This window comes from Daphnia pulicaria, chromosome 6 (genome assembly GCF_021234035.1).
Source record: "Daphnia pulicaria isolate SC F1-1A chromosome 6, SC_F0-13Bv2, whole genome shotgun sequence".
Taxonomy (NCBI): domain Eukaryota; kingdom Metazoa; phylum Arthropoda; class Branchiopoda; order Diplostraca; family Daphniidae; genus Daphnia; species Daphnia pulicaria.
Window position 1 is genome coordinate 23,082,251 of NC_060918.1, and position 24,582 is coordinate 23,106,832.

Below are 24,582 nucleotides of genomic sequence, written 5' to 3' on the forward strand. Positions count from 1 at the left end.
ACAAAGTCCCGTTTTTGTTCACCTTCACGCGTTAGCGGCGTTTTGCTTTTTCGCTTTAAAAACTTAAACTTACACATAGCCGTGTAACGCCTGTTCAGTAATATTCGACACACACTTTTTTGTTGTTATTTCATTATGCCTCGAACGAAAAGTCCAAAAACTTTATTGGAACTGTCGATAGCACATGTTGTTCAACGCATGGATAAGTGGTCATGGAAGCCAATCAAGCTATCATACACCATATCAGATTCAGAGCTCGGCACGAGTCCTTTACATCAACTACGTAAGTTATAGAATGTGATACGTAATTGACTTTACTGTAATACAACACATTTTATTGCTTATAGCTATACTTGTTCTGGAGGAAATCATGTACTATCTTCACTATAATGATTTGTTGGGTAATCACTTGAAATGGGTTATCTCTTCTCAACTCACTGAGCTTCTATTAACCTCATGTAATGAAGTTCAGATTCGTGGATATCTTAAACATGCTGCTATCCAATGTCCAGTAATAAGAAACTAAGTTTCTTGTTTTAGTAATATAATCTTATAGTTGGGCTCATTTTTAAAATGTTGCAGGGTATGAAATCGATGGAATTTCAGAGGTGCAGAGACAACATTCTTGATATTGACACATCCATACTACAATGCTTTCCTAAATTCCAGCAATTAGAGAAATTGGAGATTGCATACACTTCAGTGGGAGATAATAGCTTGGAAGTTTTTGGAACATATTGCAAATATCTAAGGTAGAAAAAGTGTCTATTGAAATATTTTTATTGTCTATAATTCTATTTATGTGAGAATGTAATATTTTGAAGGGAGCTGGATGTGAGTCATTGTCCAGCTGTGACTGATGCTGGAATTCAAAGGTTGTGTGGTGATGCCCACCATTTGGGAGAAGAAAGTGGAAGAATAGATTACATGTGGGATAATGGGAAGTGTAAATGTATCCAGATATTGCTCGTTAAGGGAACTAGCGTTACCAAGAAAGGAATTCAAATTGCTCTTCAAAACCTGCCCTCCTTGAGAGTTTTACGTCATGAGTTAGTTTTAGAAGTCTTGAGTGACATGCATCAATTAGCGTTTGAGAGTAATAACCTTCCCTTGATCTCCAAATATTCCTTAATTGAAATCGCTGTCGCTAGTCCGTATACTCATGGAAGTTTAGGCTTAGCGCTTCTTCTGTGCCCTTCAATTGTCAATGTCAAGATTAAGGGGATCAGTGGTTTTCTTAATAGTGACTTGTTCGAATTATTGTCAGTTGCTAGTCTTTGTCACCTACATATTTCTGCTTGTCCTGAAGTAACGTTTTATGATGGAGTGATCCCATTGCTAAAGGCCCATGGAAATCTTCTCGAGAGCCTGAAACTTAAAACTTTCAATGATGTCGACTTTCATTCTATCTCCGAGTTATGTCCTAATCTCAACTCGCTTTCAATTGATAATTGTGTTTGCTGTGAAATTCCTGTTGGAGAACAGGACAGTTCTGTTCGTTGGAAACGAATCCAAGTTGAACGTCCAATTTTGAAGAATCTTGAAGTATTGCGTCTGATCTATTCGTCTCTTAATCCCGAATCCCTACTTTTGCTATTGTCTTCGCCTTCTCTCAGGGGTCTTGAAATTACTGGTTGTTTTGAACTTACGGATGGCATACTCTCTAAGAAAAATGTTCGCGTTTTAGCGAACATATATGTTCGTAAAATGGCATCGGAACATATATGTTCGCAAATTTCGTGAAAATATTTTATCGTTTCAGGAGTGAAAAATAAAGTTCATTTAAGACTGCAGCAGTGTGAACAATAATATTCATTTCGTCAAGCATTCGTTTCTAAGATGCAAAAACCTTGGATCCAAGGTTAAGGACCTGGATTAAGTTTTTCGGAATAATTCAAGGTCGTCTACAGGAACAATTCAAGGTTTTCACGATGAACAATTCAAGGTCATCGGAAAGAAAAGTTTTAAATAACAAAACTGTTACCGATACTGCATTGTTATGTTATCAAGATAATGATATAACAATGCATGCAATATTAATATTTGAATTCATAAACATATTCTGATAGAATAGTAGACAGTAACATGCTATATTCATTGATGTTATTGTTTGTAGCACTATTGCATAAGGTTTAATTAAAAAACGATAAAAAATGAATTTACTCAAAGACATTGTATTTTCCCAGTTCCAACTTAATACATTGCTAACTAATTAGATACTTTGGAAAGTTTTGACACGAAATTTCTAATGGTGATTGAAGATTTTACGCTCCTAAGTTCTTTAGGAATATTTACAACTTCTTCCAAAAAACCAAAAACCATGTGCCACAGAGGCGGATATGAGCAATTAAACACAAAATAAGCCCCAAAAACATATCCCATGGCCTCTGACACGCAACCAACTCCAAGTTTGACTGCATGCTCATCTAATTTAAGGTAGAATTGGTCCACTCCAAGTATAATCAGTCCTGGTTGTTTCATCCCGCGGGATGCAGCGGCTATAATGGCAGAATTTAAATTTGTGTCCTCCTTTAAACAAGATTAGAAATAATTATTTAAGAGACATGGACAACTAAGCTGAAATGAAACCAACCGGAAAAAATTGTATAAGTTGCAACTCCAGTTCTTCTCGTTGAGGGCGCGGTCCTTTTTTTCCTCTGCCCGGTGAAGCAGGTAGTAGGGAAACCAACGACTGGAAGATTTTGGCACTCTTTTGAACGTTACTTTCTGTAAGGCATCACAGAAGTGATCAAGTAAAATTGTCATGCGTAACATTAAACACCGTGCCAGAAATAATAGATATAAGTACCAGATTCTTCTATACCCTGGCGGATATTGACTGGGAGAACTTGCATTATTTTGTCTTCAATGGCGAGCCATTTTTCCATAAATAACTGTATCTCGCAGTTGGTAATTTTCTTGAAATCCATAGGAATCTGTTAAGTAATTTCCCATTAGTTTAACACATTTTGTATGTATAGTAAAATATGATATGTTTTACTGATTCTAGCATGTCTAGCAAACGAGGGTATTTCGCAATAACAGAGTTACAACACGGTGCTTCCTTGCTAGTGATCCATTTACGACGGGCGTCATATGTGACATTAAAGGCATGGATCATTTGCTCTTTGTTAGAATTCGCTAGCTGACACTGTTGCATAAAGTTGGTCGCTTGCGTGACATCCTCCATGTTCAATTCACTAGATTTGCAGTTAAAACAAAGACAAAATTTATGTTTTAGTTAGATGGATAAAATCCAGTAAAATTTTAACTAACTTACGATGATGCTGGAATTTTTTTGTTATATTGCCTTTTGGTACCAGTTCTGCGACGTTTACGAGAAGCGTAATTCACAAGACGACCTTTACCCGTCTCGATATCAAACCAAGACTCCTATCAATGGCAAAATCGTTCGTATTTATACGTGCATTAACCTTACAAAGAAAACAACATTGCCAACAGCAGTTTTTGTCATTGGGAAGTGACTTACAATTGCTCGAGCTAACGTGTCACAAATCTCTGGATCAGGATTTACCTCTCTGTAAAAAAAAACATATATAATGTTCAACGATTTCATTATAATATGTCATATCAGAAAGAAAAAAGACATCACACGTAAATATTTACCTTCCATAGTTTAAGAAGAGATAAGAACCAAAAACAGTATTCATTTTCTTAATATCCTTGTCATCCAGCTCTGACTGATTGTCTAATTTGTCGAGCAAAGCATCGGTGCCTGACCTTCCTGACGTTTCGATTATTTTTCTCAAGTCGTCAAATAAGCCCTAAAAATATGAAAGGAACAGCCAATGAAATACAAATCAGAAAATACCGAATGACATTAATTGTTATTAATAAATGTTGTATAACCTTCTCCTTGGCTCCATCCGACGGAGAATTTTCGACACTTGGTGTTGGATGCGGCTCTGTTGTATCACATTTTTTTTTAACCAAGAAAGAAGGTTCCTCAGTGTTACTCACATACACACTGAAAGAGAGTTCGTCTTCAACTTCAAATCCATCAGCCGTCTCCAAAATCAACAGAACTTTATCGACGAGACACTTCGACGAAGCTATCGATAGAATTACACAATATTACTGGCAGTAAATAAATTTAAGAATGTGTTACATACCTTGATCAAGCATGTCATCCATAGACGAACACTCGCACAAACTCTTTTTACCAGTCATCAAATAAGAAACACGACACAAGACCATTTTTGAAATGTGGAACACTATAAGAATGAAGCTCAACTGTGTGTGACAAGATTTTACTGGAATGAAATTCGGGGGAAATTCAATGTAGACAAAGGGGTGTTTTCAAGGTCTTGGAGCTATACTGCCGACGGGTAGGGGAAGATAATTTTTACAAATAAGGTAGGGAAATATATGTAGTGCAAACATTTGACAGCTTCGCGATGCATGCCTTTGAAATAACGAATTTGAACATCTTGCTTTCAACCGATTTTCTAACCCTGTAGCAATATGAGGGTTGTTTGCGGGTTTATTTATTTGTTAACATTTGACTTTGCCTCTTTTGTTTAAAAAGGTTTACTGCCGGCAGCGGGTATTTGGGGGTGTGAAGGGCTCAATCGCTTTAATCAATTTGAGCTAGCAAAAATCACTGCGCTGTAGAAGCTAATAAAATGAAATTTTTAATAGCTTATAATTAAAAAAAAAACATGGTCCTCACTATACACATAATGATTAGAAATTTACACTCAAATCACCAAATATTTCAACCTTACATAGAACTTGCCGTCGAGAAATGGCATGTATTTGTCAAGGGGGTGATAATCAAGCAGGTCGGAAGGGGAATATACTCCAAATACACTCACTGTCTTGTTTTCCACTCTGTAGCAGTTCATGTAGCTATCGAAGCCTAACGTGTCCAACTCTTGAACAAGTAAATAGTGTAATAGAACTGCGTGTGCGTCACTAGGCCTACGGCTATAGTGACGCATCACACACCTGACCATTTCCGGGACAACCCCTTTTCCCTTTCTGCTACCGCCGCGGCTTTTCGCTCTTTTAGATTGCATCTCAAGACATAAATTACGCGCCCTCCGCGCGTAATTCAAATACTATTTACCCCATTTAAATTCCCTTTAAACCTCAATTAAGTCAGTTGACACAACTGTCAACTGACCTGGGGGTGGGTTTTCTATGGGATACTTTTGCTATCGTTTTCTTTATACTATGTCGCAACCTAACTCTTTTCATATAAAAGGGTGCGATATTCTTCTCTTAAACGCCAGATCCTCCTCGTAATTCAAGTGACCGAGTGTCCCTAAAAACGACCCGGCTCTAGTTGTATTTGGTATTGAAACTATCTTGTATTCGTATTTAAGCTGTGTTGTGTTGTGCCGTAACGCCGATTCCGACTAACTACATCCGAGTAAAGGTATTGTCTCCTAGTTTATTATTCTTCCCCTTCACTAGTTATCTGTCCTATCAATTGTAGTTTCTGACTATACACAATAAAACGTTACATTGTGAGCAAAACGCATTATTCGAATATTCATTCCCGTAAGAGACAAGATGCACACGCCGTGTAGTCTCTTACATCTGGTGGCAGCGGCGTCCGAATGCACTCACAATGTTAATGAATAAAAGTATCAGTCTAGAAACAGTTGATTTAGAAAAATCTTTGCCAGTTCGGCGTAATTCTGACTCCGATATTTCAAAAAAGGGAAAGTTTCCCCCGTTACCTGTTCGTAAATCTAAGTTGTCTCTTTTGCGTAAGGTTATCCCCCATCGTTATTCTACTCGTTCGACTGTTAGTTTTCAAAATAAAAAGTTACTTGATATTGGGATCCCCAAATCTACTCCTACCATTAAGAAACCTTCGAGGTGGGAGCGCACAAAGGCGGCTATTTATAAAAGTCCCTCTCTTCTTGCAAAGACTCTTAGTATTCTTCAACGCACCCTTTCGTCACCTACACCCCCTGAGGCGGATTCTCCTAAAGTTTTAACTGAAAATCCTTTCGTGGAACTTCCTACCGGTCTCAATCCATCACTCGCAGCCGGCCCTGCTGATCGACCGTCCGTTTCTCTTATTTTTGCTCAGGCGGAAGATTTTTTGACACAAGTGGATTCCGATTCCACTAGTGACGAATCAGAAACAGAACTTGGAAAAGAAGTCGACTCAATCTTAAACAAACCAGATGAATCGACCAAGCAAACAGAAATTCAATTATTTACTGAGCCAGGCGTGCGAGGAGGGCGGAGTGTCCGTCCTAGAATATCCACGAGAATACAAATTGTCTCCGACGACAGCATTCAGGACAATCTTGTGGAAATTGAAAAGTGCGGTAGCGAGTTATCAAATATCGAAGAAGGAAACACAGCATCCGGAGTACAAATCGTTGGTAGCTCAAACGAAGCTAGTGCTCGCATCCCCCTTTCTGCTAGCCCAGTTATATCCTATAATTCCCAGCCGTGTCCGTCTGGCGACGGGGAAAATCCTAGCTATCACTACGCATCCATTTTACGACAAGACTTTATTAACGCCCAGTACGCAAGAGCTACTGCAGCGGTTCCTAGCAAATTTGAATTTTTATACAAGCAACGAGATTCAGGAGCACATTGCGACAGTATTTTACCTGGCGGAAGCGAATCGTTTCGTCCAATTTGTGAACAACAGGAAGGCGGAATTCCATTTTATCAGCTTCCACGACACCTTTTCCCGCGAGCAGACACTCCACGGGCTCCTTCGCCAACTGTCCATCGAGCTGACAGAGAGCCTCTATCAGAATCACGGGAAGCAATTTACAATCCGGATTCCGAGGACAATCGTCTATATTCGCGAACTGTTGACGCTTGGAGGGGTATCAGTAGCGGTACATTCGCTCACCCTACGTCTACAGAGGTGTATCGAACAAAACCCGGACCTTCCAGCGCCCATTTTGGCGGAGATACCTCTTGCTTCAATAGACCTACGTCTCATAGCGCAAAGACTGTTAGCGATAGAGCCGCCCACGTTACCGTTGGTTTTGACTTCACCACCCCCACCGATATCCCCGCCCATAGACATACCGCGGCCTCAGTTGCCAATTCCGGTAACGATTCCGGTACTCCCGACACGGAACGAAACCCCGTTCACATTCCCATCTCCACCGAATTACCATCTCGTGCGGCAAATATTCCCGGAGGAATCCGTGTCGACACCGACGCCCAATCCACTCCACGCGGCCGAAACGAACCGACCGAAGGTCCAGATATCAATAGACCGTATACGCTGGGCGAGCAATCGGGAAATCGAAAGAAAGAACCAGGTATACGAGAAAAGGTTACGACAGGGGCGCCTACCTCACGGGGAACCCCAGCCCCCTTTCCTAGCAGCTTCAGGACAATACACCCGTCGCAACCCAGAGGACCCCCTCCCCTCAATATCTCGATCGGTACCCTTGTCGATCGCTGGGACTCTATCCCAGCATCAGGTTGGGACAATAAACCATCAGGAGAAACGAGTTCAGGAAAAACGTTGCGTACAGAGGAAAGAATTGATCAGAATTGCAGCGAGCCTAAGACGCCTACAAGTGTCATTAGAGCAACTTGCTCAAGCCCTATCCCAGGATCTCGTTCAGTAGCCATGGATTCCCCTCTCAATTTGTCGACCATCGCTAATGTTATGGCTTTGGGTGATTTACACGATTTGCAGAAAGGAAATCGTGCACTCACGATGCTTTTACAACTACCTAATTTTAGTGGTGGGCCGACTACTCTTCGTTTTGATAGATGGATTAAGTTATTTGATAACATCGTAGCCATGTCTAATTGGACTGATGACGAAACTGTGAACATGTTGATAACTAAGCTGACGGGACCAGCTCATGATATGCTACAAAATATTCTGGATAGTGTAACGAAGGATTATCAGGAGATTAAAAAATTATTGCATGAAAGATTTCACGGGAACGAGAATCAGGACTATTTTCAGGCTCAATTGGAAGAGATCGAACGTCAGCCAGGGGAAAATATAATAGCATATGGATTCAGATTGAAAAATATTTTCGAGCACGGGTATCCCAAGAATAAACAGCCAACGAAAGCAGAAGAAGCTACCAGGCTACAAATGTTGAGACAAAAATTTCTGTCGGGACTCGATCTCAAACTTAAGAATAAAGTACGTTATAAGGAATTTAAAGATTACGAAGAGCTTGTGCGGGAAACCGACAAATATACCCGTAGATTGGAAGCAGAAAAAGAGGAAGGTAGCAAGAGAGAATTTGTTAATGCAATCACAACGGCGAAAGCGTCGTCTGATTCGCAGCTCATTTGGACAGCCATTGAAAAGCAAAATGAGACTATCAATGCAATCACAACGGGTTCACGTATGAACTTACAAGCAAATGAAATCATTGGGCCACCGATAGTTGTAGATGATATCAACCAACAAGTTGCCGTTGCTCTATCAAATCTTTTAAGAACGGCACAGCTACCGCCATTGCAGGGAAATACAAGATCACAGTTAGCACCTACCATAGAGCAGTCGGCTCAGCGCCAGCCTGCTGGATATCAACAACGGCCAGAAAGTGCCTTTTACCAGCAACGGCCACAAGGTCAATTTTATCAGCCACGGCAACCAGGGCCCTATTATCAACAAAGACAAGCTTATCCGGCGTTCCAAAATCAGTTCAGGCCTCCAGCTCAACTACGCCCGATTCAATCGACACAGGACTACCGTTCTCAGCCTAGGCCGCCACTTTCATCAATAACTTGTTACCTATGTGGTAACAAGGGACATTATCGGAATGAATGTTGGCAACGCGAAGTAGTATACCCTCAGGCGCCTGCCGTTGCAGATGAAAGACAAAGAATGTTGACTTGTTATACCTGTGGAACGGCCGGTCACCGCTCGACTACCTGTCCAAATAAAGGGGCTAATATACCTGGCCCTGGTTTGAGGCAGGGAAACGCTTAGACACCAACTGCGGCTTTGGGTCAGTTGGTAGGGATGCCTCGGAAATATTAAAACCCCAGCAAGTAGCTTATGTGACGCAGTTGAAAAATAGCACAGCCCCACGAGTAATGATACGAATAAATGAGAAAGAAACGGAAGCACTGTTTGATACGGGTGCAGCGAGAAGTCTACTACACGAGAGCGTGTATAGGTCACTACCACCGAATATGCAGCTGGCCAGCGCAGAGACCTCAGTAGCGTTATTTGATGTTCAGAATAAAAGGTTAAGTAATTTAGGGAAAGTCACGTTACAGGTTACATACGGTCATAAAGTTTTGGAACAAGAATTTATTGTTACAAATGGTATAACGGAAATGTGCATTTTTGGAATAGACGCTATTCTAAAGCACGAATTTGTTTTATGCGGTAAAACAAAGGCGATTTTTATCGCTGGTCAAGAAGGGACTACGCAGCCATCTTATCAGGGAGACAAGGAAATGAAGGTTTTTAGGAGGGAGTCTATCCCCCCTTTCACTGCTCGTTTTGTTGAAACTACCATAAGTGGAGCCGGGTATTCCCTTCTTGCGGGATTTCCGTTCGTTTTTAGTCCAGCGAGAGTATCGCCGGACTCGGTAGTTTTAGATAACCGGAGACAGGGAAATCTTCCGGACGAATTAGTTATTAAGGATAGTTCAGCGAGAGTATCGGTGAACTCGGAATCGAAAAACCGGAGACAGGGAAATCTTCCGGATGAATTGGTTATTGAAGAAAGTTATAATGTAACGCGTGGCGACGGAATTTATCATGTACTCGTGAAGAATGCTAGCAAAAGAGAGATCGTATTACAAAAAGGTTGTACCTTAGGTACAATCGAGATGGGTTGCCGGATAGTTGGCGCGGTCAGAGAAGAAATAGCCCAAGATCTAGACACCGGTAAAGGAGACTGTCTTAAGGCCCTAGATGAGGCTTCAATCGAACTCGCTGTTGCATCAATTGACGAACAATTTCGTCCAGGGATGAGAAAGCTGCTTACTGAGCACTCACAACTGTTTTTAAAAAGCGACCGACTAGGTTGCACAAGTGTTATCAAACATCATATAGACACTCAGGGAAAAGGCCCTATCAGACTACGACCCTATCGCACGGCGAGGAAGTACGAGGAGGAATTACAACATCAACTCCAGTCATTGCTGGAGCAGGGTATTATAGAATACTCTACGTCTCCTTGGGCGGCCCCAGTCGTGTTAGTATTAAAGAAAGACGAAACATTAAGACTCTGTATTGATTTTAGAAGGTTGAATGATATAACGTTAAAAGATTCTTTTCCATTACCACGGATCGATGACACTCTGGATAAATTAAGTGGCGCGAAATACTTTACGACATTAGATATGGAGTCAGGTTACTGGCAGATCGAACTAGATGAGGAATCGAAAGAAAAGACAGCTTTTATAGTAGAAAATAACTTATATCAGTTTAAACGAATGGCTATGGGACTTTGCAATGCTCCCGCCACATTCCAACGGACCATGAATTTTGTCCTAAGAGACGTCTTGGGAAAAAAAGCGTTGGTTTACTTGGATGACGTGATTATTTACTCGAAAACGGTTGAGGATCATCTGAAAGATATCGCAGAAGTTTTTACATTGATACGGAAAGCACAACTAAAACTCAAATTAAAGAAATGCCAGTTCTTCCAAACGGAAGTAAACTATTTAGGGCATATTATTACATCGGAAGGAATAGCACCAGACCCAGCTAAAATAGAGAAGATCAAAGATTATCCAGTCCCCAAATCGGTCGATGAAGTCAGATCTTTTCTCGGTCTAGCGGGGTATTACCGAAGATTTATTCCAAATTTCGGTAAGGTAGCAAAGCCCCTGACGGGCAAAACACAAAAGGTTGCTATGCAAGCAGCTTTTATCTGGACACAGGAAGACCAGGTTGCTTTTGAATACCTCAGGACTTGTTTAATTTCAAACCCAATTTTGGCTTATCCAGATTTTCAGCAACAATTTCTTTTATTTACAGATGCCTGTAACTATGGCATTGGGGCTGTTTTATCACAAATTCAGGAGGGAAAGGAAGTGGTAATTTCCTATTTTAGTAGACAGCTTCACAAATCAGAAATGAATTATCCTACCATCGAGAAAGAAGCTCTGGCGGTAGTAGAGGCTATTAAACATTTCAAATACTACTTGCTTGACCGTCCTTTTACAGTGCTTAGCGACCATGCCCCTTTACAGTGGCTCAAAACCTTTAAAGATACCAATGGTAGACTTGGGCGATGGGCAGTCGAGCTCGGTAGCCTTAACTATAATATCCAGTACAAGCCGGGAAGAATTCATCAAAATGCAGACTGCCTTTCCCGCCTTAAAATCGCTACAGTCCACGCAAGCGACGAACTGAAAGAAATATGCGTACAGCAGGCTCAAGACCCTTTATGTTTACACATCAGAAATTTTCTAGACGAAGGAGTACTTACCGAACAACACAAAAAAGAATATCCCGTTTGGGCAAAAGAAATTACACTTTACGAGGTCATAGAAGGGGTACTATACCGAAAGGAAATCCCAACAAAGAAAAGGAGGCAACATCGAATCCTAATACAGGTAGTCCTACCCATCGCCCTCCGCCCCTTAGTTATGAAGCACCTCCATGATGACCCTCTGTCTGGCCATCTCGCGTACTATAGGACGTATTTGCGAGTAAGGAATAACTACTACTGGCCTACTATGAGAGAAGACATTAAGGAATACTGTAGGGTGTGCCAAAGGTGTTTGGAAAACACAAAGTCGACCTTTCGAGCCTTTTTACACCCCCTGGAGTTAGCTAAAGCGCCTTTTGATGTAGTGGGAATGGATTTTATGGGGCCATTTAAACCGCCATCCAGCAACGGAAACAAATACATTATGGTCGTAACAGATTATTTTTCAAAATACGTGGAAGTTAGAGCCCTTCCGGATCAAACAGCTATCACAACGGCCGATGCATTTCTTGAAATGATCGTGCGACGACATGGAACACCAAAAGCGATCGTGTCGGACAGGGGGGTAAATTTCACGTCAAAAATTTTCCAACGGTTATGCAAATCGTTGGGGATTAAACAAAAGCTAGCAACGTCCTATCATCCAGCGACAAATGGGGAAACAGAAAGATTCAACAGAACACTCACAATGCTATTACGAAAAGAGCTGATCGACAGCCAACACGGTGACTGGGAAGAGATGTTGGGCGACGTTTGTTTCGCGTATCATTCGTCCGTCCACTCATCCACTCAAGAGACTCCTTTCTTTTTACTATACGGTCGCGATCCCAACGTTCCGATCCATAATTTACTAGGCGCAATCCCTCGATCTAAATTTCCCGCTTCAGACTTTGTCAGTCTACGGATGGAATCTCTTAGTATCGCTTTCCAACGTACTAAGGAAGAAAATTCAAAAGCTAGAGAACAACAAAGGAAGCAATACAACAAACGAGCGTCGGAGTTGCGTTATCAGGTGGGCGATAGAGTCCTACTCGATGTCAAAGTCCGTACGAAGGAAGAAAACAAGAAATTCATTTCGAAATATCGGGGACCATTCAGAGTGTCTAGAGTATACACCAACGAAACAGTAGACATAATGAATAACTCTTTTGTCTCCAAAAGAGTCCATGTAAACCGTCTCCGGCCGCTTTACGACTCAATGATATGGCGGGACGAATTTTGTCCTGAGTTCGAAGACGCCACTGTTTTCCCAACGTCACCAGTTCCAGCCGAAAGGGAAGAACAAGCTGATGGGGTTGTGCAGGAAGCCGATAACAGACCGGCAACACCAGAAGCGGGAAATAACGACCCCGCCACTGTCGAAGGAGACGCGGAGCTTCTTGTTCCATTTCACGGATGGGATCAAATTGATAGTGACCAACCACCAGCTGTGAACAGCCTTCCGCTAGACAAAGAAGTTAATGAGGAGCCTCCCCCGCTACCCCAGCTCCGAATAGAAAGAAATAGAAGGGTTACAAAGGTCCCAAAAAGGTTGATAGAGGAAAAATAGGAAGATTTAATTCTTACCCTTTTTTTTTGCCAACTGCAATACTGACATGACACTCCTGTCAGCCTTGCAGCCTTGTAGACTTTTTCTTACACAACGCGTCCGTGTTCAAAAAAAAAATATAGTAAAACTAAAAAACAATCCAGAAGTAAAATAAACAAATAAAATACATAAATTTGGAAATAATGGATATAGGAAAAACCCAGACTAGCAAACTCGTAAAAACGAAAAGGAAAGAAAAATACAAATCTTGATTTGGGGTTTGTCCCACGGGTGGAAAGCAGATCTAGGCGACAAAATATTTGAGAAGAAATCAGGGGGTCAACATACACCATTTTCCATTCCGATCCGCGTTGAAAAAAAAAGCTTAAAAGAGCAAACATTTTTACCAACAGCCCAATCCTTGTTCTTACGTCCAGCAGGACAGAGTAAACGGAAAAGTTCAATCGCTTTCGTGAAATGTCTTCATCAAAAGCTCAACGTGAATTTGACAACCGTATGCGGTCCAACACCCCATTTCATGGGATGTGGGAAGAAGGGATGTGCTCCATGCGTGACTCGCACAAATGGATGGACACACCAATCCCACCCCGAGTTTTGTTCACTTTAGACGAGATGTCAGAGAAACTACTGAATTCGCCGCATTACATGTGGGCGAGGGTTGCGAAGCAAAACGAGTCGCCGAAGACAACGGGGTCGCAAAACGACACTAGTTCACGTGACTCTCTAGTTCCACAATACGACAGTTCAGATTCTGACTATCAGGAAACAAGTGAAAGTGACGAGCCGGGAACGCAAGATTCGTCGTTTTACTGGGCCTCAAAAAACTTGGGAGGCGACCGAAGCGACGACGACGACCCCAAAAGTCGTTTCAGCGGTCATTCATCTGGAAGTGCGACAGTTGAACTGGAAATGGGCAGTGTGCAGGAGAGAAGACCCGACTCGCCTTTTTTTGTTGGCACTCGGTCTAACAAGAGTTAAAGAAGAGCCTGACACGGACGTTAAAATCATTTTACACACGAGCAGGCAGCCGCCTCCGGGCCGTCCCACACCCCAGTATGTCCGCCGCGGCATCCAGGCCTACGTGGAAGAATTGCTTTTTCTGTTTGGGTTCGGGATGGTTATGACATTTTTGTGTGTGTTGCTTTACATTTACATCGAAGTGTTTTGCGTCACCCCCACACAACCATCCCCTCCAATTGATTTTATCCTGCCTTACACGGAGTAACGTCATCTACTCTGGGCCAATTTTGTTGGGGTGACTGACAAGTGCATTGAATACGTCCTCAATTTTGTTGAGTCTTATATCCACTGCAAATTTTATTTCTCGTCTCCAATTAATTTTCTCGTCTTCGAAACATTTTTTTTCTCGTCTTTAAATCTTGCGAATCATTTTTTGTCTTAATTTATTTTTTAAATAACTTTTTCGTCTTAGTTAAACATTTTTCAGTTATAATTTTTGTCTCGTTTTGTCTTTTGCGTCGAAATTTTTCTCGTCTCCGTAAATTTTTTTTCTTGTCTTAATTTAAATCGCAAGTATTTTATTTTTCTCGTCTTAGTCTACTCAATTTTCGTCCCATTTATTTTATAGTCCCAACAGTTGTAACGTTAACACTGTAATTTTTCCCCCTTCCATTCTTCGTTAACACTTAATTTCCTCTTTTATTAAAAAAAAAACAAAAAAAACAACGAAGTAATAAAATTAAAAACAACAACAAACAAAAAAAAAAAAATACGTAAAATAACATAAAAACTAAATAAACAAATAGAGAAAATAGATAGAAAAGAACATATAAATTAAAAATTATAAAAATAAATCAATAATAAAGAGTAAAACCTAAAAGTAAAGAATAGAGAAACACCAGTGAAAGAAAGGGAAAGTACAAAGCGGTAAAGCCTCAAGACAGTAGAAACCAAAGGCGCTATGGAAAAGGGTTCTTTGCCAATGAAGGAGAATATGGCATTGAGAGAAGAAGGAGGGGCCAATAGAAAGAAGGGGAAAGTGAAAACATTTTTCTTCTTGACCTTTTTGGTCGACTAGGCCTAGAAAACGAAAAATTAAAACAAAGAATTATTTTTTTTGTTTTCTAGTACACCCGTCCCATACATATTCAATATACCAACAAACAATTTAAACAGTTTAGTAACCATTCAGTTTGGTCGTACTACAGATTCAAATATAACTCAAAATTTTATTCCCACTGGTCAACAACACATTAAAAACAAATTAACATTTAATTCACTACAGACACACAAGTTAAATAATTTTTCCCCCATATACACAACGAACCAGCAAATAGATTTCCATAACACTCATGCAAAGCAATCGAAATAGAACCGACCCACTGTTAGACCTCCAATTCAGAATAAACAAAATACAAAACATTCACTTTGCCGACGGAGAACAAGAAAGAAACAAATGCGTAGGAAGTACGTGAATTAATGCCAGAAAAGTGAAGGCAAACGCCATCTAGCGCTTATACTACGAATATAGACCACGAAAATTCACCAGAATAACCATAAACCACTAAAACCAGTTTTTTAGAATAAGTAAAGTAAACATTTTTACGTAAAATCACCCCCATAATTAATTTGAACGACATATTTACCTTAGAAAACAACCAGCACAAAAATTTTTTTTTTTCACACACCAGTAGAACTCCAAATCAATATTTTTCTCCCCCATTTTTTTTTCATCCAACGCACAAATTTAAGGAACATTTCTCCCGTAATTTAAAACACTTTTATCAAGTAAACAAATTTTTGACTTAAACTGACATGACCGTTCCCTTGAATATAACACAAAGTACAAGCAAAACGTTCACAGCTTATTTTCAACACATCCAAAAATACTTTCATTTTCCAACATGGCCTAAGGCTACTTCTCCCTCTGTGCTACTCTGTCACTTGCAGCAACTGAAACAACAGCCTTTCTACGATCACCTTTCTGCCCCGCGGCAGACAAAAATTTTCACTACGATTGGAAACCACGCCCATTCAGGCCTAGCTTTTTTCCAGCTACTACTACTCTCTGCAAAGAAGTAGTAATGTACACGGCTTTTTCGTTTTCACTCGGCGAAACAAAAATGAAAGCATTGCCTCAAGACAAAATACATCCATTCCTAACTCGCAATACCATAAAAAGCGAGCCGACGGAATATCGTACACATCGCGATACCTGGCATAACCAGGGTACTGCTTAACAAATTTGAACCAATCAACCGTTTAAATTTTACATCAAACAAAGAACTATAAATTCTATATGAAACAAAGGCAACAACAACTCAAGATTGAAGAGACACGTCGTACGAGCGGGGCCAACTCCCACCAATTAAACAGCGCCATCGCCTACCATCAAACGTGTAGTCACTCCTGACTGTCTCCACAAACAAAACCTTTTCATTTTTCCTCAGTACAATTATTTTTTTCTACTGATTTTTCTGTTACAGAAATTAAAGTAAAAATGAATATCTATATTCTACTGCTGCTGACCGTCTACGCGTCCGCCTTCGAGACTACAGTTTGTAACTGTAAAAATCCAATCCGGCAAGAACATCTACGCATCGACGACGACCATTGTCAACCAATTCGACGACCTACGCAACGCAACGCCGATTACGCTGTCTGGACTGATAGAAAAGACGGATTAAAAGTGCGTGGCTATGTATGCAGTCGGTGGGAAAAAATCAACCATATATCAACAAATCTCTTTCTCCAACAAATTGTCGTTCCCGACAAGCGTGCTGTCGACACATCAGAAGCGGAATGCAAAATCATGGCTCAAACAAAACGGTGCGAAGAAATGCCGATGAAATTTGCCGACGGCAAATGGCTATACGTACCTGAGCCATCACAAGACGGCACGTGGATGCGCACAATATCAACACTAGTGCTGAACTGCATGGTGGAAGAAATTGTCCTTATCCAAGAAGAAGAAGACCTGATCGACACCCCATTAGGGCAGGCTAACATCACAGATGGTGTCCACACACACAACCACATGACTTTGATTTGGGATGTGGGCGATGCCGATCGCATTGCACATACACCAAGGCTACTCACTCAAGGGAAAGCTACGATCACTCAGACATCTACGGCAACAGCCTTCAAACTGGAAGATGATTCTAACCAGTTGGCGTATCACATCACGCACACAGACCGCTGTATAACGCTGTCTTGCGATTCTACAAACAACACTTTCGCAGTAGCTGGTGATAAGCATTTGTTCATCGTCATTCTCAAGCTGGGAAGCGAGGGGAAGAAAACTTCTGACCTTATCCTCAACCGGACTGAAGCAGCACCGACAAAGGAAGAGCTCGAATTCATCAGAATCCGGGATGACTATTACACCTATCCTGAAGCTAGAAGAACAGCTATGCTTAAGCTCCTACAATCTCATGTCCAGTACCTCAAAGATAAAACGCTCGACCACGAAAATAAGATCCTTCGCGCTGCCCACGACATGAATTGTCAAATAACACGAATTAAACATTCGCTGGCGATAGCAGCAGCACAATACGACGGCTGGTTAGCTGCCAGTATTCTTGGATTACCTACCTGTGTTACCATCCAGGCCAAAGGTATGACTGTGCTAATGAAAGAATGTCGCGCTGAACAGATCACTTTCACGACAGAAACAACCACTTGCGGCCCTCAGCCCAAGTATGACAATTTTACGATATCCCAAAATGGATGGGAGCTCACCACTTACCAACCGTGCTACTGGTCAGACCATTACGTCAATTTCAACGGTAAACATTATGTGTACCGCAACGACACCTGGAAATTGGCGGAAGCAACCATCATTCCAATGGAACAGGATTGGCCGGTCTCCTTTCGTTATATCGACGACAATAGCTACAGATATCAACCGTCTACCAACCCGGGATACAAAGCTTTCATCACCAGCCCAATGAACATCATGGCGGACCTCACAGCAGCTATGGCAGAGCAGTCCAGTCATTCAAGCAGTTTACAAGAACTTACTCCACTTACGCCGGTGCAAACCATCATCATGACAGCAGCCGAAAAAACTCACGTAGCGGGACAAATGGGTTGGTGGGAGACGTTCAAACTGGTTTTATTTATTACCAGTTTGGTATTCGTCTTCGCCTTCCTCATAGCCTTTTTACGATATTTTGGAATTTTCGCGCTTCTTTTCGCCATGTGCTGCAAGCCTCGCCCACGCGTCCATACATCCTGCGTCCGGCGTCAACGCCGTGAAGAAGTTTTGGATTCTTCTGCAGCTGTGGAACTACGAGATCTTCTCCCTGCCGCAACCAACCGACCAGTTTAGTAGATTACGGGGCGTAATCCAAGGGGCCCCGGAGCCATGTAATAGAACTGCGTGTGCGTCACTAGGCCTACGGCTATAGTGACGCATCACACACCTGACCATTTCCGGGACAACCCCTTTTCCCTTTCTGCTACCGCCGCGGCTTTTCGCTCTTTTAGATTGCATCTCAAGACATAAATTACGCGCCCTCCGCGCGTAATTCAAATACTATTTACCCCATTTAAATTCCCTTTAAACCTCAATTAAGTCAGTTGACACAACTGTCAACTGACCTGGGGGTGGGTTTTCTATGGGATACTTTTGCTATCGTTTTCTTTATACTATGTCGCAACCTAACTCTTTTCATATAAAAGGGTACGATATTCTTCTCTTAAACGCCAGATCCTCCTCGTAATTCAAGTGACCGAGTGTCCCTAAAAACGACCCGGCTCTAGTTGTATTTGGTATTGAAACTATCTTGTATTCGTATTTAAGCTGTGTTGTGTTGTGCCGTAACGCCGATTCCGACTAACTACATCCGAGTAAAGGTATTGTCTCCTAGTTTATTATTCTTCCCCTTCACTAGTTATCTGTCCTATCAATTGTAGTTTCTGACTATACACAATAAAACGTTACATTGTGAGCAAAACGCATTATTCGAATATTCATTCCCGTAAGAGACAAGATGCACACGCCGTGTAGTCTCTTACAATAGGCCTCGGAATCACACCAAACAACAGAAATGATTTGGCCGAATTCTAAAACACGATTTTGCGGACGCTTTCTTAAGATGACAACGTTGCCTTTTGAATATCTCCGTCCACAAATACGAGCTTTAGTAGACATTCGAATAACAGCATTAGTAGGTAAATTTAGTTTACTTGAAAGCTCACAAGAGCCTGGGAGATTAGAAATCAAAATTTTTTCACATTTGTGCGTCTTTTCGCACTTATTTCTCATTCTACTACGGTTTACCGAATAAGCCAGAGAAACTAATTGATTTCGAATCGCCAATGTTTTAGCAATATTTTTGAAATTACATGTTATGTGAGTAATTCTTTTATAGAAACTGTTTCTTAATTCATATTTCAAACATGAACTGTACGTTGGAGGGCCGTTTTTACGTACAACAGACGGTAAGTGTATGAGGAAGTGTTGCTTCGGTTTTATTGGCAAATCAGGGTAGAGCTTTTGGAATAACTTCAAATGGTTCGTGTACACTTCAGAAAAATAATTCAACAAACTTTCTGTTAACTTTGGGGCAAAAACGATGTCTGTGACCTCCTGTAATTGTATTAACAATTTCCAGTGGTCATCGGTATCCTCGTCTTCGACTAAATCAGACAAAATGTACGTAAGATGGCGGAACAAAGACAAACATTCATTTGCGGTCAGTTTCGGAGATAAACCGAGGCCGGGGGATTTAATATCATTGAGCTGAGCAGGCGTATTCCCTTTTTCTACTTCAAGAACCGAAAACATGTTTAAAAGCCTTGCGTTAAGCGTTTCAAGCGTTATTTTTTTTCTTACGTGCATAAACTCAAAAAGGACACAACTCATAACAATCATAAGAATGCCCTCGGGAAGAATGTGCATTATATCAATAGTTCTACTTTCAGAAGTGTGATAATATTTTGATCGATTTAGCACACTATCCCTTTTTTGGCCTCTAATATGCAACACTGAACCTTCAGCTTCCTCCAATTCTTTCAAATCTTTAGCGTGTTCAATTTTCCCTCGAGATACGAATTCATTTTCGTTGAAGGTGTGGGATATACTATCTCTTGTGCAGTAACAATGAGGACAATAATAATCATGGCTGAAATCCTCAACCAAGCCGAAAATTTCGTTAGTAGCCAAACAGTCTCCCGTAAACTGGGAAATACTTCCAAAAATGTTGATGTCACCCGTTTCCGGAATCGAAACCGATATTCCGTCAGTTTCTAGAATATTTAGCTCATCCATGAATTTACTCAAGATAGACTCAAAACCGTTTTTTTTAATCAATAGTGTAACAAATGGCAAAAGTATGTATGTTGGGAAAGCAAGAATTGAAAAAATCCGGCAAATTCTGGATCGTGAAATAGAAAATCCCAAGATTGTGTGGGGCGGAATGACCTTGAAGTGGATTAGTGGTCCCCATTCCATCATAGAATATTTGAATCCTTAAAACTTTTTTTGAAGCATCCGAGAAAAGTCCGTGTGTTTTAAAATGTGACCCGTCCTTAAAGTTTTGATACACTCCGCTTACATCATTCCCATTAAACAATTCATTCATGATGCAGGTTGCAAATTCTTTTACTTGAAACAAAGCTTTAATGGTTTGAATAATTGATATGTAACAAAATTGATCTGGTAATAATTTGTTCACTACGCAATTGCCATTAGCTAGATGGACTTCCCTTCTATATGACAACGGAATCATCTGGGGGTGGACATAAAGTGGGTGGTTGAAAAGAGAAGTTTTAGCTTTATAAACGGTGTTAACCTTACGCAAGGCTTTTAATGAGCGATCGAACTCTGAATTAAATGACGTTATCAGTGCATTGCAACAACTCGACTCTGCTGCCTGGCTTACAAACTGGTCATTTTGTTTTTGAATTTTTTCTCTAATCACTACTATATATTCCTCGAGACATTGGACAACTTCCCCAGCATGAGATAATGGAATACTACTATTACTAACCAAGCGCAACAAAAGTTTTGTAATACACTCGTCATAACATTCAGAATTTACAGGGTTAGGAACATAAATTTCGTCAACGTCGTTCAAGTTTGTGCTTTCAAGAAAATGACAAGAGTTACTATGATTTAGACTGGTGGTGGCGTCGGAAAACTGATCCTTATGATATTTAACTACGTGCTGCATAAAAATCTTAATTGAAGCATATGAGCCCAACCCCTGGCATGCTGAATCTTTGCAAAAAAGAGGCAAGTTCAAAGACGCACTGTGGCTGAGTAACAATATCTTTAAATGCGCCCTCATATCCTTTAAAGACGCAAAATTTTCCATTTTTTTACACACAGGACAAAACAGCATTTTCCAAAGTAAAAAGACATAAAGTTACTATACAAATATGCATCTGCAAAAGTAACGCAGCGAAAAATGTTTGCACTTACCCAAAAGTTGAATCGAATTTCCTATGAAATACTAACGATTACAAGGACGAATAGTCTAGACAACAGTTGAAGGAATGTTACAGCTCATCAGAACAATGGGACAATGCAACAAAAAAAGTATAGGGCCTACCCTCCAGGAACAGGTGGGAACGGGTAAAAAAATAATTCTTGTCACACTTTTAAACAAAAGATAAAGGAATCCCCCCTCCCAATGATATCGATCATACAAGATCGATATAATAGCAACCCCCCCCCGCTCTACGGCTTTAAACGCCCACTACATCATATGAAATAAAAAAAAATTGGAAACGGGTTACCATTTATTGACAACTCATATACGCTCACATACAATTTTTTGATCTTTGGAGTTCAGAGTATTCGATGAACAGCTTTGCCCAAGACCGCGAATCAATCATCGTCAACGGGAAAAAATGGCAAACAGACACGCCCATTTTCAGGTATTCCGCTTTAGAGGGATAATAATACCTGGATAAATGAAAAATAAGTTACACTTAAAATAAGGGAATTAAAAGAACAGTGCTTAAATAGTTTAACATACTCTGTCTTGTTGTTGAGCAATAACCAAGAGGCCACATTTTCCTTCAACAGCATCATATCTCTGTACGAGGGTCCGTCAAGCAATGAATTGATTAAGGTGCTTGATTGACCCTCGCACATGATTTTTAAAATGAGAGGAACTGGATACAACTACCCAGGTAGCACACAGACTCTGTTTCAGGTCTGTTACAGATCTGTTTTTGAGAGTCTGTAAATTGTTTGGAGTGGCACACTTTTACAGACTGTCATACAGGTCTGTGACAGATCCGTAAAACGGGATCACGATTTACAGACCAAAAACAGATTTTCAAGAAAGAAAAAGATTTGCCTCCCTCTGAAATCAAACCATCATCCTCTGAGTTTACAAGCCAGTACGCTAACCACTACACCATATCTCGATATTAATTTGTAGATATATTTCATAATGATCTATATTTCACAGTTGTACACTTGTACATTCAACAAACTGTCTGACATGTCTCTCTCACGAAACTGATTGCTACATATGACTACCACTGGTCTCTTCCGATAGTAACAAGACCAAGATTGGCCCCACACCAATTACAAGTCTTTATTATACCTATTTAGGTATAATAATACTTCTCCGTCCGGTGGATAAACAACTATTGTTGTTGTTCGAGTAGGCCTACTGAACTAAACTCATAGCCATTAGCTGCATTGACTATTAGAGTGTAACTTCTTACTGCATGGTATTGCAGTGATATTACACATATAAGAAAACGTTTAATTCAGTTTTCCATTGGGATCCAAACATGTACCATACTTGGGATACAGACACAGATACGATGATTACTGACTTATAGGTGTTACAAGGGAAATAAAGACCCGTACATACCTGGGGCACAAACACAGAACAGATAATCACTGAACTAAGTTTTACATAGAAAATACAGACCTGTACCATACCTGGGGTACAAACACAGAACAGATAATCATTGAACTCAGTTTTACATAGAAAATACAGACCTGTACCATACCTGGGGTACAGACTCAGAACAGATGATTACTGACTTATGTCTTACAAGGGAAATACAGACCCGTACCAGACCTGGAGTACAGACACAGAACAGAAACATATTGTACTCGGTAATACAGAGTAAAAACAGACAAGTGACAAACATGGGAAACAGAGCTAAATCAGAAACAATTTTCTCAAGTAAAAAACAGATCTGTAACAGGTCTGTAGTACAGTTAAAAACCAGATTTATGTATTACAGAAAGATAACAGATCTGTTCCAGATCTGTGAAACAAACTTTTACCAAATCCTGTAAAACAGAGCAATTCCAGACAAATTTCCTGTAAAACAGAGATGTAACAAGCCTGATACGGACCTGTTTCACAAGTATGTGAAACAGATCGGTTACATGAGTCTGTAACAGCTCTGTGTGCTACCTGGGTAAAACAATAAATGTTAATATTACTTAATTACAGTTAATTATCGACAATCAACTTACTTCTTCCAACGAAAAGGGCATGGTGAAGAAGATTATAATGAATGAAGAAATATAAGAAGAAAGAAGAAAAGAAAGAGACGCCCTTCATTTTTTTTTTTTCGTACTGGGATTGCGCAGGGTGGGAAGAGTGGGAAGAGATTGCGCCAATATAGACAATATGTTTCGTCCATCCCATATAAAAAAACTCCTATAGTGTGAAATATATGTTCACACTTCATCAAATGTGAAATAAAACTTCACTTGCAATTTTTACGAAGACTTATATTCAAAAATTGTGAGAAATTTGTACACGATTTCAAGAAATATATTTTCGATTTCGTGACGAAAATATATGTTCATAGTCCAGTGTGAACATTTTTCTAAGAGAGTACTTGAAACGGACGCGTTGCTTCATGATTTTCAAAATTTGGAAGAATTACTAGTTGCTTTCTGCGATTCTTTGACCAAAAAGGGAATTGATTTATTGATGAGTGATAAAAACTCGATCAAGGAAATGACGTTGCTATTCAACCACACACATTCAGAACTGCTTACGGCAGAGAACATGAATGAATGGAAAGACAAAAGCAAACAGAAAAATTGGGAGTTGAAATTAGATTTTTTGTGTTACTAATTGTTCATAATTCAAGACATTTTGCTTTTAATTATTTCCCTTTCCATTGTTTTCGTTGTTGTGTATCCCGCTATGGCCTATGAACGTTCGTTGGTGTCACAACGTCGAGGTTAAAAAATAAAACACAGTTAATTTTCTATTTGGTGGTGCAATTTAACAGTTTTCTTTCTAAACTTTTTCGCTTATTTAATTGCTGGAATCATTTATTACTAATTAGTGTTGATTGATCTGTTTAATATAACTTAAGAGACAACCAGCCCATTGACAAAGTAATTAACTGAGATTCAAAATTTTCAGAAATCGCGATAATCACCAATGAATAGGCAAATTTTCCCTACTTACATGAAAAAAGTAAAAGCAAAGATATCTAAAAAATATGCACTACTATTTTCTTAAGTCTATTTAAAGTTCGCTAGATGGTTCGGAAGAAAAATGAAAAACTGAAAACTCCATCAATTCCATACAAAATTTCGCCGAGCAATATGGAATTGCCCGATGCCCGTGTGAGTCGACAATATTTTGAGCAAGATTCATTCACCATAAAGACGTGAATTTGAATAGTTATACTGCACATCAAGGTTCAACACCTAAAAAAATTATT

General features: G+C 40.2%; 3 protein-coding genes across 4 annotated transcripts in view; 2 read left to right on the forward strand and 1 right to left on the reverse strand.

Annotated features, from left to right (window-relative positions):
- LOC124342680 (dynein regulatory complex subunit 6-like) lies at positions 1-24,120 on the forward strand. 2 transcript variants are annotated; one of them, XM_046795779.1, is made up of 6 exons: positions 1-283; positions 348-511; positions 583-752; positions 825-1,654; positions 6,959-6,961; positions 23,737-24,120. In XM_046795779.1, exons 1-6 carry the CDS (start codon positions 136-138, stop codon positions 23,979-23,981), a joined length of 1,560 nt encoding a protein of 519 aa, XP_046651735.1. In that variant the 5' UTR covers positions 1-135; the 3' UTR covers positions 23,982-24,120. The 2 variants fall into 2 exon arrangements, with proteins under 2 accessions (XP_046651735.1, XP_046651734.1); XM_046795778.1 differs by lacking the exon at positions 6,959-6,961 and having other exon boundaries at positions 825-1,657.
- The window catches only part of LOC124342213, an 82,470-nt gene that overhangs the window by 54,665 nt on the left and 3,223 nt on the right, over positions 1-24,582 (forward strand). The window lies entirely within an intron of this gene.
- On the reverse strand, positions 2,155-3,401 carry LOC124342824. Its single transcript, XM_046796006.1, has 5 exons — positions 3,281-3,401; positions 3,002-3,200; positions 2,810-2,936; positions 2,594-2,727; positions 2,155-2,529 (listed from the first exon to the last, which is right to left on the reverse strand). The coding sequence occupies exons 2-5, from the start codon at positions 3,188-3,190 to the stop codon at positions 2,209-2,211; spliced, it is 771 nt and encodes a 256-aa protein (XP_046651962.1). The 5' UTR covers positions 3,191-3,200; positions 3,281-3,401; the 3' UTR covers positions 2,155-2,208.

Excerpts from the sequence above, each read along its gene's own strand:
- LOC124342680 (XM_046795778.1), top strand. The coding sequence starts at position 136 with ATGCCTCGAACGAAAAGTCCAAAAACTTTATTGGAACTGTCGATAGCA. Across the intron at positions 512-582 it reads ATGCTGCTATCCAATGTCCA|GGTATGAAATCGATGGAATT; the intron begins GTAATAAGAAAC and ends AAAATGTTGCAG. Across the intron at positions 753-824 it reads ACATATTGCAAATATCTAAG|GGAGCTGGATGTGAGTCATT; the intron begins GTAGAAAAAGTG and ends AATATTTTGAAG.
- LOC124342824 (XM_046796006.1), bottom strand. The coding sequence starts at position 3,190 with ATGGAGGATGTCACGCAAGCGACCAACTTTATGCAACAGTGTCAGCTA. Across the intron at positions 2,937-3,001 it reads TGCTAGACATGCTAGAATCA|ATTCCTATGGATTTCAAGAA; the intron begins GTAAAACATATC and ends ATTACTTAACAG. Across the intron at positions 2,530-2,593 it reads AACTTATACAATTTTTTCCG|GAGGACACAAATTTAAATTC; the intron begins GTTGGTTTCATT and ends TCTTGTTTAAAG.